Below are 18,108 nucleotides of genomic sequence, written 5' to 3'. Positions count from 1 at the left end.
CGTTGTGAATGACTGCTGCAGGATTGCGAACAGTAGAGAGCAGTCCAGTGAACTCCAGCACGCTCCCCACAGTATCCACTCATCGTGTCAGTTTTATTTAACATTGCAGCCTCTGTTGGGTTTAGGTATAGAGGCTTCAATATCTCCATTTTGCAAATGCAGGAATGGCGGTCTTCAGTCCCTCACAGAACACCTATTTTGTGTTTGCAGACATTCACAGGGATTCTCAGAGGTAATCCTACCTCATTAGTATTAATGTGACAGGAATTATGCAGATACTTATAAATTGTATTTTTGAGTTGAAATGCATTATTACATCCATCAGAGCATAAAACACCCTTTGGTTGCATCAAAGACGTAACTCTTAGGAGTATCTGAGCGTTGAGTCCTATATTTAGTATTAAAGGTGCCTCCGTTTTTCCACTGGTCCATTCTTGATTGATGCGATCTAGTTCTCCAGATTTTCTCTCCTAAAGATAGAGCACATTTACATAACAGACCAGGTCATAAAGTTTTAGTTTCACATTGGAACATACAGAGTCCGTGATGAACGCAGGCTGTGGCGTTTTCTTGTCACTGAAAGAGTGCTTACTCTATAATGCCTCTAGTTTCAGGGCTCCTGCCCGTAATGCAAGATCCAAAGACGAGCCTTCTGGGGTGGAACCTCAATTTCTATGTTATTATTTTCTCCCCTCAGCAAACTTGTTCATCTTTAGTGGCTCTTAGAATTGACCCATACCGTTTCCAGAACTGAGAACATTTCCATTAAACATGTTTTGTAAAACAAAAAAAAACAGGTATGATGATAAAACAAGTACTTTTTACCTCACTAACTATTTTTTTACCCACCATACCCACAGAGGAAGCAGCAGCCCCATTGGTTCCAGAAGTCGGCATTGATAGGAAGGTGGAAGTCATCGTGCAGGAGAGGAAAGATACGAAACCTGGTGTTCCTTACGTCCGAGAATGGGACATAGGCAAAGGTAAGGAAACCTTTCCACTGGTTCTTTGATAATTGCTCTTCTCTGATGATGCTTTCTAATCTGTAGGAAGCAAAAGTATTAGATCGAGCTTTAGTTTCTAGTCTTTGGAATGGCTTTTAGAGTTAAGTAGCAGCAAGTTGGGCTCTTGAGGAAGGTTTTTTTGTTTTGTTTCGGTTGCTATTGAAACCACATCCTTAGATCTAATAACATGTAAAGTATTCATCAGGTCACTGCATACAGCACATTTGAAAGGTACTTAGCTTTTCGAAGTAGACTTCAAACATTTAGGGCCCAATTCACACAGGGACTTTGACTCTTAAAGTTGCAAGTGTGGAGTACCCGAACTTGGGGAAAACTCTCCCAACTGAGCACTGCAGTGCAGAGATTCCACCCGAGTGCTCGTGATTTTACGAGTCGTGAGTCCGTTTGTGAGTCGGGTCCACAGTATTCAACTGTTGTTTCCTTCTGCAGCATTGCTGCAGCTTATAAAATTCCACATATAATCTGGGTAGCAGCTTCTAGTGGCTGTAACTAGTTTCTGTGTTATATGCATTTACAATTGTGTTGCTGATAGCCCTGATGTCGTTTTATGATGGGTGCACCATACCTAAACATCTGCCTCCACTGGTGCTGTAGAACCCTTGACTGTCCAGTTAATATCTGCCCTTTGTTCTTTACTCCCTTATCATTGGGCATGCCATGCACGTGCATTTTTCAAATGGGTGGTGAAAAAATATGAGTATGTTGCTGGAGATGTGGGCCGCCGTGCCACCAATGTACTTACCGGGGGAGGGTAAAAACCCATTATTCCGCAACTTTCTTTCGGCATACCATCACTCTGCATACTTTCATTACGAAAGTACCATGACTCCGCAATGCCATTATAACGCATGGCATTACATTTTATATGCTTTTACCACGCATACATTTACAACGAAATTCGTTGTAAATGCAAGAATGGTAAAAGCATGTTTTTTTAAAAAATGTTTGGATAAGGTAAGTATGGGAATAGGGGTACATGTTTTGGGGTACTGAGGTATATGTTTTGGGGTGTTTGGGTATTTTAAGGGTTGAGATATAATTTTGGGTCATGGGGTACAGGGGTAGTTTTAGGGTTTAGGGATAGGTATGGGTTTTGGGGTACAGGGGTATTTTTAGGGTTCAGGGCTAGGTTTGGGTTTTGGGGTATAGGGGTATTTTTAGGGTTCAGGGGTAGGTTTGGGTTTTGAGGTACAGGGGTATTTTTAGGGTTCAGGGGTAGGTTTGGGGTACAGGGGTATTTTAAGGGTTCAGGGCTAGGTTTGGGGTACAGGGGTATTTTAGGGTTCAGGGGTAGGTTTGGATACAGTGGTATTTTTAGGGTTCAGGGGTATTTTTAGGGTTGAGGGGTATTTTTAGGGTTCAGGGGTATTTTTAGGATTCAGGGGTATTTTTAGGGTTCAGGGGTAGGTTTGGGTTTTGAGGTACAGGGGTATTTATAGGGTTCAGGGATAGGTTTGGGTTTTGGGGTACAGGGGTATTTTTAGGGTTTAGGGATAGGTTTGGGTTTTGGGGTACAGGGTATATTTATAGGGTTAAAATGGGTTAGTGTTTAAGGGTGTTGGTGTATTTTAAGGAGTAAGGGTGGGCTATGATAATGGGGTGCAGGGGTATTTAAAGTGAGCAGGGTGGGATTAGCACACAATATGATGAGACATGGCATGAAGGGTGGAATGTATCACACGCCCCCAGCGTTTGTCACGCCCCCAGCACACGCCCACAGCACAGGGCAGACACGCCCACAAGGGACTACTTTGCTGGCACGGTACTTTTACCTTTTAAATGTATATGGTGACGTCTGCATAGCCTATGTCCTTCTGCTGCAACTGCCCTTTCCAACGCTGTATTGGGTGTTGTGATTGGTGCTGTGGTTCCTAAAATTACCCGCCTCAAAGGTTTGGGCTCTCTCTTTATTTTATTAGTATGGATATACCTGCACTTGCACTTTATATGGGTGGGGCTTGCCATTACAACGTTATGTGAACAAGGGCTCATAGGGCCCGAAACGCGTCATGGCGGTCATGGCGTTGCACGCAAAATAAAAATATTGGAAATTACCTGCCTGGGTCCGTTTTCGTTTCTCTGGTGTAGTCAGGACAAAAGAAACTGATATATATATTCCGCCTCCAGGCTCGCTCGCTACACACGCCCTCCCAAGCAGCACAGACACGGACCTTAGATTTAGTGCTGTTCTTTATTTCAAAAGTTGCGTGCTAGTCGCCATAATGTTTCTGCTCACCCGGAGCCTTGTTCACATATATATCCGGCTCTTCTGGGACATCTGTGTCTCCTCTCTATATATTATTGTCACGTTCTTCTGGGACTTTTCCGTCTGAGTGCAGACTAGGTGTGGGCGGAATTTGCTGAATCGCGTTACGCAAATCTCCGAGAAACGGTAAAAAATCTCAACGAACATGTTATACACAATGCTTTTTTCCTGTTCGCAATCTGTTTACGTGCTCGAGGGGAAATATCTTGCGAACATGCATTCTTAGAACGCGAACAAGAAAAAAAAATTGCAAAGTCGCGGAACGCAGTATTTTGGGCAACTTCGTGTTCTCTGCGGAAAGCGAAATTACCCAAATTCCGCGAGCTGAACAGAATTTACCGCCCAGGCCTATTGCAGACATTTCATTCTCTAGTTGACACATGTTCAATGCCTTCAACAAAAGGGTACTTTTTTTGCAACTAGTTCTGGGATCACAGGAAAACAAAGTTTATCATTGACGCTGATTCAAAGCATATCTCGGCTGTCATTTTTATCCCCACAGCACTGATGTTAACCGATCTATTTACTATGTATCCCAACTCACAAAGCTATATTTGGTGGTTGGGGAAAGAGTAAGTGAATCGTGAAGGAAAACAGAAGGTGCATATTAGATTGGGGGTCTGGAGCAGTTCTTACATCAGACTATAAGCTACTTGTGAACTATAATTGACAAATATTGGCAAATAGATGTACAGAAAGTTAGAGGCACGCACAAGCATGCACAGTCGGATACACCTGTACACAAGCAGAGACTTGTGTTCACAAATGCACAACACTCACTCACTCACAAACACATAGGATAACATTTATAGAACGCACTAAAACCCGAAGGTGCCGAAGCGCTATAGCGAGACAGTGAACCAGCAAGAGCAGCGCATTGCAACTTAGCTGTGTGCACACAGTAGGTCACTGGAGCCAGTCAGGCAACCAATTGCTACCACCAAATATCACTTCAAAGTGTATTCTTTCTTTCTGCCTCTTGTATGGTACAGCTGCTGTCTCTTCCACAATACTCCAGTAATGGAACAGTGATGCAAAAGATTATGTGGTTCATCTTCTTCTATTCTTAACAGTAGATCAATTTAATATTGACAAAAGACCAATATTTCACTATCGTCATATATTAACCAGAGAAATCAGTCAATTCGGAAGCCTGGTGTGAAAAAGTAAGTGTAACATTGGGACCCCATTTAGTAGGAAATTTGGATGGTTGAGGGCGTTACATTCTTATCACTCAGCCGGAATAATTCCTTTAGAGAGAGATGGGGTCCCACGAGAAAGACGTGGTGCTTTCTCTTCTGACTTCTTTTTTAGTTCCATTGAAGCAGCTGCTACCTTGTGAAATGGTCCTTTTTGACAGCAGTCCATCTGCTTCTGGTTCTTCCCACTGCACTAACATCTGTAGTTCAAGTTGACACATTGTAAATCCTTATTACATTTTAATTGTGCCCCATCCAGTGAAGCAGACAAACAGAGTGTCATTGTAGTAAGGAATTGGGTGACGATAATTCAAGATCCTTCACGAAAGGCAAATGTAGTGTATCTTATCAAAGGTGAAGTAACAAAAGAGCATCTTTGGCAATCAGCTGATACTAGGCTTGCCCACAATCCTTCACACCATCCTCAAAGACTGCTTCCACATAAGCCCTGGTCACCTGGAGAATAGAGAGATTTCAAGACTTCCTTAGGAATGGCTGGCTTTAATCCTATGAGCTGGGTCTGTCCTATTGCTCTGGCTTTGTTTAAAGTTGAGGTTATGTAACATACTTAGTGACACTGATAGGCCAATAAAAAAAACCTGTTTGATGTCGGATTTGATGCCCACCTTTTATGTTCTACAAGGATAACTGATTTATCAATTCCTTATTTGTGCTTTCGTCTTTGTCAATTGTTTTTACATTAATCTTTTAATACAAGCAAATGCCTCTGGATGCAGTATTGTTAATCGAATTATTTTTTTATTTTCTAGAACTTACTTTTAGCAAATGGTCCAAGTCCCGCCCTGATCCCAGGGATGAACGAGATGAAGAGTTTGCGCCACCTTCGAGTTACACCACTAATCAGAGGAAAACTGGCAGCTTCCAGAGCCATAGCTGGAAACACCCTGGGAATCCAGGGGGACCCTCAGGACAGCGCTTTCAACCAACACAGAATACCCAGAGCTTTACACAGTCTGCACCGAATCCCACAACCTCCAAACTGGATGACCTGCTTTCTTTCTACCGACGCGTGACTTGACCGTCCTCATTTAAATGACCCTGAGCTTGTGGTGCCTTCACAAGGCAATAAGAGCTTGAGGAATCCTGAAAAAAACGTTTCCCAAAGACAAGCCCCAGCCCACTTGAAAGACTTGCTCAGTAGCTTCCGTATGTTTGTCACACCCCCACCCCAAACATTTGAGTTTCTTCTGGTAGATTCAACTTCAGGCTGTCACATAACTAAATTATTAAAAAAGGACTTTATTGTTGCTTCTATTTTTTGAGCATTGGTGGTAGTCTTTTTAAAACATTTTCAATGACACACATTTTCAACAAAACAAAAGTACAACGTTGTAATATTTTAGCATTACTATCTGGCTTTGGGGCTAATTTTACGTGTGACTTGCCATTCTGTTGGATGGAGCATATGCACCCTAGGTTGGTTTTCCTTCAGATTGAATCGGATATCTACTGTATTTTGAACAAGTGTGCTACAGGTAACAAACTGTCTGAAGTTTCATGGCTACTTTACCTTTCTCCTCTTATAGTGGGATATCCTTGGTCGGTTACTGTTGCGTTCACAACCAGTTCCTGCATGATGAAGGTGATATTACCTCACCATATGGAAATACTGATTCTGAAGGTTCAGAATAAGGAGGGATGCTATGGAATGACAGCAACAACCAATGCCTGTGTTTTATTAATGCTTAAAACATTTTAGGGGCAGCATTTGTACCTCTACAACATTTGGAAGACGGTTGCTAAAATGTTTGTAAGCTCTTAACAGGACCAATTGCAATTTTGGCATAGAAGAATAATGCATCTTTTACATTACTGTGTGTACATACTATATAGAGGGGTTCTGAGTGACGTCAAATAGACAACAAGAGCGAAGCTCACATTTTCCTTGATGTCTCTCAGAACACCAAGGTTAAAAAATCCTGTAGTTCTACTTTTACCCAACTATAATTTCATCTTATGTATTGCCCCCAAAATGATCTGCCGCCTTTCAACTGCTACGCAGTGGCAGAGGAGTGATGGGGAAGCCATACCTAGCCTTGCCTCAAATCTGTATTCCTGTCCTGATTGTAAAAAGAAAATATAAAAAAACGTACCTGCCATCATTGACAACTCCCACCCCTCCACCTTCCCTGCCACAGCAGTGCTATCTGCTTTCAGTCAAAGCAGACAAGCAAAGCTGCGGTGACAGGCTCTCTGGAGGCCTGTCAGCCTATCGTGGAAGGCCTTTATGGCATCACAACAGCGTGTAACCAATTTTATTATCAACTGTTCCATGTCATAGATGTAGGTTATGAGATTTAGAAACTGTAACAATCGGTAGAGGCTCTCTTTGAGAGCCATATTTAACATATAGAAATATAGATGGGTAAATACATTATGGGGATGTTTTTCACATAGGGATTCCGAGTGACATGAAGTAGAGAATGAGAGAGCTCAAATTGTCTGTGATATCATTCATAACTCCAAGGCGAAACACCCCCCCCCCCGGCCCATAATTCATGCTTACCCATCTATAATGTTGCGTTAAGTATGGCCTCCAATATTACAGAACATGCTCTCTACTTCCTGACCCTAATTTGAGAAGTTAATATCTTATTTGCTATCCTTAATCAATCCCCACCACCTTGACTGCCTTCCTTACCCCATCCTGCAGCTGTGCTTTTTGCTTTCAACCAAAGCAGACAAGCAGACAGGCTCTTGGGGAGGCCTGTCACCTGGCCTGGAAGCCCTATATGACATTACAACAGTGGGTAACCGGTTTTGTTATCAACTATCCTGATGTCATACCATGGGGTTCTGCCTTTCAGCAAATGAAATAAACAATAGAGGCTCTCTGAGAGCCATAAATAACATTATATTGTACACTACATAGCTAGTCCTGAAATTAACCAGGGAGGTGCTTTGGTTGTATCAAATATATAAACAAGTTGGGGCGGAAAGTTTTCATATTGGTTTCTTGTCTGACTTGTGGTCGGCCTGCTTAAGTGCTATCTAGCTTCAGAGATAGAGTCAGTAATGCATTGTTCATTGAACCATTGTAATGTTTCAGTCCACTTCCAGTCTTTTGAGGGCCAAAACCACCTCATCCTATTATTCACTACCATCTTTTCTTAAGTTACAGGGCATTTTTATCCTATTTTTTAGTTTTGCTCCACCAATTGTATTTCTTTACGGCATTCTAACCTTCTCCCCCGCTGCCCTCTCCTGCGGTACACTCCCACTGAGCTCTAAACATAAAATACTGGTGGTGCAGGGTTCTCAGTTATGTGTCGGGTTACCATGAGAAGAATTTACCATTCATCCAGGAGAAAATCCCAGCTGAATAGGCCAGTTGACCTTTGATTTAGGCTGAGATTAACCAGGAGCTGCATATCACATCAATATTAACCCTTCAACGTCTAATCTATTTTCAGTTAATAATGAGATTTTGGTATGAGCTAAAGTGTTTTATTAATCAAATATTTAGTAGATCATCTGTATTGAGTTATAAGTGAAGATCATCAATCTCAATTGTTAGAATAGCATTAGAAAATCAATAATCAATGTGTAATCATTAAAAGTGCATTAAGCACTTTCCATAAAGGAAAGAATATCTATTCTAAGATTTGAAATGGAAAGGTGTCAGTTGGATCCCCTATATAATTCTAGTTCGAGAGAATAAAGCATAAAGCTCCAGCATTAAAGTTGTCTCAGTAATCAATATAGGCAGAACTTCTCATATAGAGAGAGATTCTAGAAGCTCAGTCTAGTCTCCGAGCATGTGTAAGTGGGGTAAGCCGAGGCTAGCCCCGGCGTGGCATGGACTGGTTCTCCGGCTCGGTCTACTCTAAGGAAACCGCACTTATTTAAACACAAAGTTTCAAATGTTGCATTTTGCAGTCTTCTCTTCTTCAGTCAGCCAGTACTCTTCAGATGCTCTCATGAGAACTGGATCACTCCTCGTCTTCTCACCCAGAATACAATAGTCCACAGACAACAATGAAGTTTGCAACAAAGTTGTATCATTTCTAAATTCATGTGGGTTATTCTTCCACTCGGAACTACTTCCCCATGCATAAACTACATTTCTAACCTTCTAATATCAAGTTTATTATAATTGGTCTATGTAAAAGTTGAAATATCAATATATCAAATGGAAAACATTTAGCAGCAACCGTTCATTCGGAAGGGAAAATAACAGGTTAGTTGAAAGTGTCAATATCAGGACCACTGGAATTATGTGGCAAGAGAGAGGCAAATCCTGTGGTAGGGTTGTATTCATTTTGCGGCAAGAAAAGGCAAATTCTGAATCACATTTTTTAATCTTATTTCTTCATTATTCTGTACTTTTTACACTTGTTAGCCCTGTCTGGGCATTGAGTACACCTCGTCCGTACCAGATTAATGACCAAATATATCAACTTTTGCGAAAGGCCTTCCACTATGCGGCAATGCTCGCTGCTGCACTTTTAGTAGCTTTTGAACCACTTGAGCTAGAAATCACATATTTTTTGGTTAAAATCTGCAGATTAAGCAGCTGACGTCAGATTATCTGACACATGCAGCAAATCTATACTTATGCGAAAATAACTGCTGCCGCACAATTGCATAATTCCAGTGGCCCTGGTCAAGATCAAGTTTAAATACCGATTCTACATACATGAGGCCTTCATTTCCCCATTCAAATTAATCTCATCATTATTAAGTGTGATCTTTTTGTAAGTAGAAACATTTTGCGGAAATTTTATGCGACTATTCATTATGGAGAACATGTCCATGTAAAGGTCAGAATGTAAACATTTTAGGTTATGTCAACTTTCTTTAGTCATTTCAGTTGTAGGTCAATTAATGCCATTTTTTTTATTCAGTAATAGTCAAGTAAGTATGGCTACCTAGTACAGTTTCGCATTCAAACACATTTATTTTCTTAAGCCTACATGTTAATTTTGCACATTATTTTTCTATTTTTCTCAAATTAAAAAAATGCTCCCTCAATTCAATCTCAACTACAAACAATGAATAGAATGAGGATCCCTGGTTATGACAACATGTGAGTGGATAGTGATGCATCACGGTAACTACATTAATATACTCTATTAATAAAAATGAAATGTCTCCACCTATGAGCAAGATCCTGGAAACACTAATTTCAAAAAGATAATTTCAAAAATGAGTATCACAATACCTACCCGAAGAGAAAATGTTTGCCGTTTTTATTTAAATGAAACCCCAATTGGAATGTTGAACCATTAAAACCCATCTGAATAATATATATATATATATATATATATATATATATATATATATATATATATATATATATATATATATATATATCCTGTACACCGTCTGTCTCCTAGCTCGCACAGCCAGCAAGTAGACTCCGGACACGGACCTCGAGGTGCATAAAAGATCTTTATTTCGCAGAAAGAGTCACCGACGTTTCGGCTCAACGGAGCCTTGATCACATGACAGCGTTTTCTGTGCAAGGTACACCTTTTAAAGTGAAAGCAAGTGGTTAACTCAAATCACCTGTGCAAACTCACTAGTAGACATAGAAGAAATACTGTGTGATGCACTCAACTCCGTTTTACATTTCAAGTTTCTATATATATATATATATATATATATATAGTTCCAAAGTCCGCTCGAAACGCTGACAGCGGCCCCGCGGGAAGTGGCACCAATGCCAGCCGAGCCCGCCGGTAAAGTGAATGTTCAAAAGAGTTCCAAAGTAACGGTGCTCTCAGTCCACAAATCCACGCAACACCTCTCGAAGCTCCAAGGGTGTTTATTTAAACCAACAACATGTTTCGGCTGCGGACAGCCTTGTTCACGTTAGTTTCAAAGTGCACAGTTTCCGGTAAATAAAGTTTCATTTCATCATCATAGAAACAGGACTTGGTAATACATCGCGTAAAATGTAAAGTATTCACATGTTAAACAGTCATTTTCATATGAATCACATACTATACTGTGTCGGGTATGGTCCAACCCATATTACAACAATATGAATTAATACATTGACATCGTGCATAATTAGTTGCCAAATGTGAAAATGCATGTTTGTCCGCAAAAGTAAATACAAAGAAATCTGCTGTTTAATTGCACAGGAGAACAAGTGTGTGTTTATGGTGCCCCTATGCCAAGCATGCATATCGATGTGATTATCCATCAACACGAGATCCACCGCCATGGTTGTAGTTTAAACGGCAGCGCGGAACTACAGGTTGCTGTGGGAACCAAGCGTGAAACAAGTGTATCACATGATCTCAGACCAATAAGGCTGCCGGGGTATGTATGGCCTGGAAAGTTGAAGATACGCTGCACAAATATGCCAGCGTAACCCAGGTGCAAGTCAGTTGTATATATATGTGTGTGTGTATGTTGTTGTTCCGCGCTGCCGTTTAAACTACAACCATGGCGGTGGATCTCGTGTTGATGGATAACTATGTTGGGAAAAGGCCAATCAAAAAGCAAGGGAAGATTGCCTAAAACCGAAAGAGATCCCAGGACCAACACAAGAAGAGCCAATTAGATTCATTACGGATTACAGCCTAGAAACAAAACAAGTAAATCAAATACTAAGAAGAAATTGGAAGCTCTTACAATTGGACCCAGTCATAGGAGAAAAAATGGGTAACCACCCCTTACTAACATACAGGAGAGCCAAAAATCTGCAGGACCAACTGGTTCACAGCCATTTCCAAACCTCCAACAAGAAATCATGGCTGCAAACTAAGGGTTTTGTAAAATGCTACAATTGTAAGATCTGCGAAATTGCAAGGCCAACTACTGAAATACCAATGCCTAATAACAAAACCTGGAAAATCAAAGAATGCATCACATGCAACAGCAAAAACACAGTGTACATGATCGAATGCCCATGCAAGCTCAAATACATAGGCAGCACGATCTGCGAGTTAAAAAAACGCATACTAGAGCATGTAAGAGCTACTGTACATAAGGACAGAAGCAACGCTGTTGCAAAGCACATGGAGCTGAACCACGAAGGAGACTGGAAAAAGCTACGTTTCTGGGGCATTGAAACTATGAGTCTCTCAGTAAGGGGTGGTCACAATGAGAAGGAACTCCGACGAAAAGAATCGAAACACATCTTGAGCTTCAGGACTATGACCCCCTTCGGGCTCAATCAGTCGGAAGAACTATACATACACCTCTAATTGAACTAAGCTTTCTACGAATTTCCCGCTAACCATGAACAATTTTAACCCACTTTATCTTTTCACTACCTCACTTATTATTGTCACTTGATTTAAGCTCACATATGAAACGAACTACCGTTCCAATGAATTAATCAGCCCACCAGTGGGCAGTATTGCGCTAATGAGAACCCTAATATAGATAGAACTGGGTTGTGCTCACATATTAAAACTGTATAAATGAATTGAACTATATGAAATGCCATGCCTGGTTAACAATGCATAAATTTCAGGTCACAGATTGGGTAATATGATAAAGGGGCATCACCCTAGTCCACTGGAGGGCGGGACCTCAACTTCTATGGGTTTCTCATGACTCTCGTAATACCTTAAGAAAATATACCAACTGCTAATTCAAACGTGTATATAACTAATGTGAACAGCAAGTTATATGTAAAATTGTCATGCATTCCCACACATTCACTGGGGGAAAGAATTATACTATCATCCCAAAGTAAAACGGATAGATCACGAACTACATATCCCACAAAACCCAAAATCATGGGCGGTGCCAGTGATTAAGGGGGTGTAACTTTAATGTTTTGTTTGTTTTATAAAATTGTGAGCTTCACTAACCAAACTGACCGTGATCAAGACAGCGGACGCTGTCGAAACGCGTTGGTTGCTTTTTGTTGTTTAAATCCCCCCACATGGATTAATGAAAATAAACCTTCTTTATTGAAACAAGCGTGTCAGAGCCGTCTTTCTGCGACTCCATTCTTCCCCGGGACCGGGGAAACCCAGTGATAATTTACAGCGGTTGACTCAACCGCAGGAGCAACGCGACCGAGAATCAAGGAGCGCCTAGCGAAGGGAAAGGGAGCCAAGCGGTGGATATATATATATATATATATATATATATATGTTCGAGGCATGTGGGCTGCTGAATTCATATCGGTGCATAGATCGCCGCCTAGTGTTGGGTCCGGATGATTGCACATTGTTGTCCTGGAAGAGTCTTCGAAGTATCATGAGATAGGTGGCTCCTCCCCCGGACTACAGTGCGCATGGGCAACCTCTCCATCCTCCGATTTTGTTTTTTTCCGCCATTGGGTTCGGATGTACTTTCTTTACTCAAGTTCGGAAACTTTTCTAAAGGCCAAAAGGCCTTCGGGGTCGTCGGTATTGTTATTTTGATCGGTGCCGAGTACTTTGTTCCAGTTTTTTTCGAGCAGGACGTCGAAGAGAGCCGTGTGGCCTTTTCGACACCAGAGGCCCGATCGTCGATGGAACGGAGCCCGTTCAAACGATGCCCCCTTTGAAATTCGAAGTACCCACACATCAATGTACACCTTGGTGTGCAACAAGTGCCTATCTCCGGAGCACAATGAGGCCAACTGTCTAGCTTGTGCTCAATTCCGGTCGAAGAAGACGCTTAGACTTCGACGCGCAGCGAGGCAGACGATGACGAAGCCAGTGCCCGACCCGGTGAATATCTTCGATGAAGAAGACGATGAGGTCGTCGAGACTGAGGATCCAGAACAGCAGTCGGATCCCGGTTCGGCGCATGACTCCAACTATTATGAAGAGGACGAAGAAAACGCCGAGGATGCAAACGTCGTCTAGGTAAGGGACGACGCATCAGCCATCGGAGCCGTCGATGACAGCTCGAGCGATGAACCAGGCCCAACAGTGGGTACAGGGCCCGGAACAGACACTGAAAGAATTCCAAGGGCTCAGGTCGAGGCATCGTCGGAAGGCCTTAGCCAAGATCATGACGAACATTCTATAGCCCCGCGTCTCGGCCCGGCTAAGAATATATCACACGAGCCATCGGTCGAACATTACCAGTCACTAGTTAAATCAAAACCGAAAGCCATGGAGACGAAAACGAAACTGCTGGAGACAGTCTTCGGATCGAGGGGTTCGAATCCATCGGATTCAATGAAGAAGAAAAGTGTTGATGACCCTGCGGGGTCACAAATAAGGGGTGTCGAACCGAAGATCGGTACGCTGAAGTCCATGATTAAAGTCAAGCACGTCGAACCGACGAGGTCGACGGACAGCGACACAAATAAGGGACTCGAGTCCTGGAAGGTTCTCGATCCGAAGCAACGAGTCGACAGGCCACAGTTCGTCAAAGGCCTCGAGCTGAAGTCCAAGAGCGGCTCGAAGGAGCACGTCGAGGCAGATGAGCGCGCCTCCAACGCAACAGGCGCCTAAGTCAACGCAAGGCCAAAAACATATTGGCGAATAAACAAAGTCGGTCGGACCAATAACGACGCCGGCCCCGAAGAAGGTCAGTCTGTCTACAAAAACTATGCGACCGATAAAATTCGGACTGCCCCCGACTGCACGGCCTAAGGCGTTCGATCCGAAACTGGGGATCGAAACGTCCAAGAAGGTGTTGATGGGGAAAAGGAGTCATTCTCTAGAAGAGGACATTGTGTACCAAGAGCCCTCCTATGATGAGCAGTCGAAGCTACATATCGACTCCGAATCTGGCAGACTTACTATTTATCAGAGGAAGATCAGGTCAGAAAATCCTCTTGAAACATATAAAATTCCACTCAAAAAGAAAAGGGATTCTTCCACATCACCTGCCCTTTTTGAGACTGTAAGGTACCATGGCCAGGACACTTCTGCATACTCACCCACACGCACTAATGAGGATATGGGGTATGACTACAATGAACAATTTATTACCCTCTGGACACGGATCAGGATGACCAGACTCAAGTCTGGACAGACCCTGTTGACCCGGGGGAGTCACAGACTATTCCTGAAACTCCTTCTTATCCCGTCAAGACTTCGCCAACAGAGGATACAGCTGCGTTTAACGCATTAATAGAAAGGGCAGCACACAATCATGATGTGGAAATACATGCTGACCCAATTGAAGAGGACTTCCTATTTGACACTTTCTCCACTTCAGAGAAATCAGTCAAGACATTGCCAATGTTGAAAGGTGTCCTTAAACACACAGGAGACATTTTCAAGGAAACCACAAGAGCAAGGGTTGTTAACCCCAGAATCGAAAGAAAATACAGACTGGCACCTGTGGACCCTACATATATTAAGGGACAGCTGCCATTGGACTCTTTGGTGGTATCAAATGCTCTTAAGCGTGCCAACTCACAAACCACTGGTGATGCTCCTCCTCCAGACAAGGAGTCTAAGATCTTAGAAGCTTCTGGAAAAAGGGTGGCTGCTCAAGCAGCTAATATATGGAGAATTTCTAATACACTAGCCCTATTAGCCAGATACGATAGGGCGCATTATGACACACTAGAGCAACTGCTACAACATTTGCCTGATGTCTACAAGGAGGGAGCAGAAACACTGATACAAGAGGGAAAACTCATATCTAACGCATCCATTAAATGTGCGCTAGACGCAGCAGACACCGCAGCCAGGGCCATCAAAACAAGTGTCATGCTCAGGAGACATGCTTGGTTACGCATCTCTGGGTTCAAACCTGAGATTCAAACCACATTATTAAATCACCCTGTGAACCCTGATTATTTATTTGGTCCTAATGTGGACACAATATTAGAAAAGATTAAAAAGGACACAGACAGCCAAGTCTATGGGTGCCTTGCAGTCACAACAATTCAGAGGAGGCTCCTTTCGTCGCTCCGGTAACAGGAGCTGCACGAGGCCAGGCATCCCAGCAGACTCCATACAATAAAGGGAGCACACAGACCACCTATAATAAAAACAATAGAGGTGGATACCGTGGCAACAGCAACAAAGGCAGAGGACGAGGGAATAACAACAATACTAAACAGTGACGCCTTGTCACTGCCCCCAGACGATGTAAAACCGGTCGGAGGACGATTACAACACTTCCTGCCAGTCTGGGAAAGCATTACCACAGACAGGTGGGTGAGACAACTTATTCAGTACGGCTATTGTCTAGAGCGAACCTCCACTCCACCCAACATACCCCCCAGGAACCCGTCCTATGTCTGCAGAGCACATACACTTATTGCAGCAGGAAGTCATCAGCATGCTGCAAAAAGGGGTCATAGAACTCGTACCTATACAGCAACAGGGTACAGGGGTATACTCGCTTTACTTCTTAATCCCCAAAAAGGACGTGTCTCTCAGGCCAATACTGGACCTCAGGCCCCTAAACCAATACATCTTGTCAGAACATTTTCACATGCTCACTTTACAGCAGGTTCTACCATTGCTCAGTCAGGGAGATTTCCTCGCAACACTAGACCTAAAAGACGCATATTTCCACATTCCGATACATCCAGTACACAGGAAATATCTCCGGTTTACCATACAGAATCAGCACTACCAGGTCAAGATTCTGCCTTTCGGGGTGACAACAGCCCCCAGAGTGTTTACCAAGTGCCTAGCGACAGTAGCTGCACACCTACGGAGAAACCATATTCACGTCTACCCCTATCTGGACGACTGGCTTATCCAAGCAAAGTCAGCCCAGCAATGTGCCAGCCACATGTCCTGCACTATTCACCTCCTACACAGCCTCGGATTCTCATTAAACTACCCAAAGTCTCATCTTCAACCCACCCACGTACAACAGTACCTAGGAGCGACAATAGACACTCTGGCAGCAAAGGCACAGCCAAACTCAGCAAGAATCAACAGCATTCAATTACTGATTCAGAAATTCAGACCCCAACACTCGCTCACAGCACGGGTGTTTATGCAGTTGATAGGCATGATGGCCTCCTGCATCTTCATTGTTCCTCACGCGAGACTACACTTGCGTCCTCTTCAGGTGTGCTTAGCACGGCAGTGGAACCAGGCTCAAGGACAATTAAAAGACCTAGTGTTGGTGACCGGTCGCACATATAACTCTGCATTGGTGGAACCTACAAAACCTTTGCAGGGGACGACCGTTCCAAAAGCCTGTACCACAAATAGTGCTTACGACGGACGCATCTCTCCTGGGATGGGAGCGCATGTCCTCTATTACACAGTCCAGGGACTATGGACGACACAGCAAAAGAAGATGCACATTAACCTGCTGGAACTGATGGCAATCTTTATGGCAATGAAGGCGTTCAAAGTACATATGTGCAAAAAAGTCGTGTTGATCCGGACGGACAACATGACTGCCATGTACTACATACAGAAGCAGGGAGGGACACACTCTCCACAGTTGTCACATCTAGCGCAAAACATGTGGAAGTGGGCCATTCAGAGAAACATATTCCTCATGGTGGAACACCTCCCAGGCAGGGACAACCAGATGGCGGATCTGCTCAGCAGACACAGCCACCAGATGCACGAGTGGGAGATACATCGTTCAGTGCTACAACCGTACTTCCAGCAGTCGAGTCACCCAGAGATAGACCTGTTCGCCCCAAGGGAAAATGCAAAATGCCAAAGCTTCGCCGCCAGGTTTCCACATCCGCAGTCTCAGGGCAATGCGATATGGATGAACTGGTCAGGCAGGTTTGCGTACGCTTTTCCCCCAGCCCTGCTCATACCACTAGTGGCACGCAAACTGTGACAACACTCGATGACACTCATCCTAGTTGCTCCAACGTGGGCGAGGCAACCGTGGTACACCACTTTCCTAGAACTTTCCGTGGTGCCTCATCAAAGGCTGCGATTAACACCCAGTCTTTTAACGCAGAGCCATGGAGACATTCAGCACTCAGATCCGCAACAGTTGAACCTTGCGATCTGGCTCCTGTAGTCATAGAGTTTGGTTACCTGAACTTGCCTCCTGACTGTATGAATATTATCAAAGAGGCAAGAAGACCTACAACCAGAGCATGCAATGCGGCGAAGTGGAAACGATTTGTCATCTATTGTAACAATAATGACATAAATCCGCTAGATGCATCAACTCAAAACATCATATGTTATCTGTTACATTTACACAGATGCAATCTAGCCTACAGTTCCATACGTATACATTTAGCTGCGGTGGCAGCTTATCTTCAGAACAGGCAGCACCTTTCACTCTTCAGAGTACCTGCTATCAAAGCTTTCATGGAGGGACTTAAACGAGTGATTCCTCCAAGACACCCACCTTCACCTATCTGGAACCTGAACGTGGTTCTAACCAGACTGATGGGACCCCCTTTTGAACCTCTACACTCATGTGAAATACAATTCCTAACCTGGAAAGTGGCTTTTTTAGTGGTGATTACATCACTTAGAAGAGTTAGTGAGCTGCAAGCCCTAACTATTCAGGAGCCATTCATCCAAATTCACGCAAATAGGGTAGTGGTACGTACAAACCCTAAATTTATGCCAAAGGTGGTATCCCAGTTTCACATCAATCAAACAATAGAACTGCCAGTGTTCTTCCCAAATCCAGATTCAGTGGCAGAAAGAGCTCTACATACACTAGACTTTAAGAGAGCTTTCCTGTACTATATAGACAGGACAAAACATTTCAGGAAAACTAAGCAACTGTTTGTTGCCTTTTCACCACAGCACAAAGGCAACCCCATTTC

General features: G+C 43.2%; 1 protein-coding gene across 1 annotated transcript in view; it reads left to right on the top strand.

The window, feature by feature from the left end:
- Positions 1 to 5,765, top strand: part of CCDC174 (coiled-coil domain containing 174) — an 82,899-nt gene extending 77,134 nt beyond the window's left edge. Inside the window, exons 10-11 of the mRNA XM_086939255.1 lie at positions 861 to 983; positions 5,261 to 5,765. Coding sequence (XP_086795381.1) covers positions 861 to 983; positions 5,261 to 5,529 — 392 coding nt within the window. The 3' untranslated portion in view covers positions 5,530 to 5,765. The remainder of the gene's footprint in view (positions 1 to 860; positions 984 to 5,260) is intronic.
- The last annotated feature ends 12,343 nt before the right edge of the window (positions 5,766 to 18,108 follow it).

This window comes from Lissotriton vulgaris, chromosome 9 (assembly GCF_964263255.1).
Source record: "Lissotriton vulgaris chromosome 9, aLisVul1.2, whole genome shotgun sequence".
Taxonomy (NCBI): Eukaryota; Metazoa; Chordata; class Amphibia; order Caudata; family Salamandridae; genus Lissotriton; species Lissotriton vulgaris.
The sequence above is the reverse complement of the archived record's forward strand: the minus strand, read 5'-3'. Positions and strand labels throughout refer to the sequence as shown.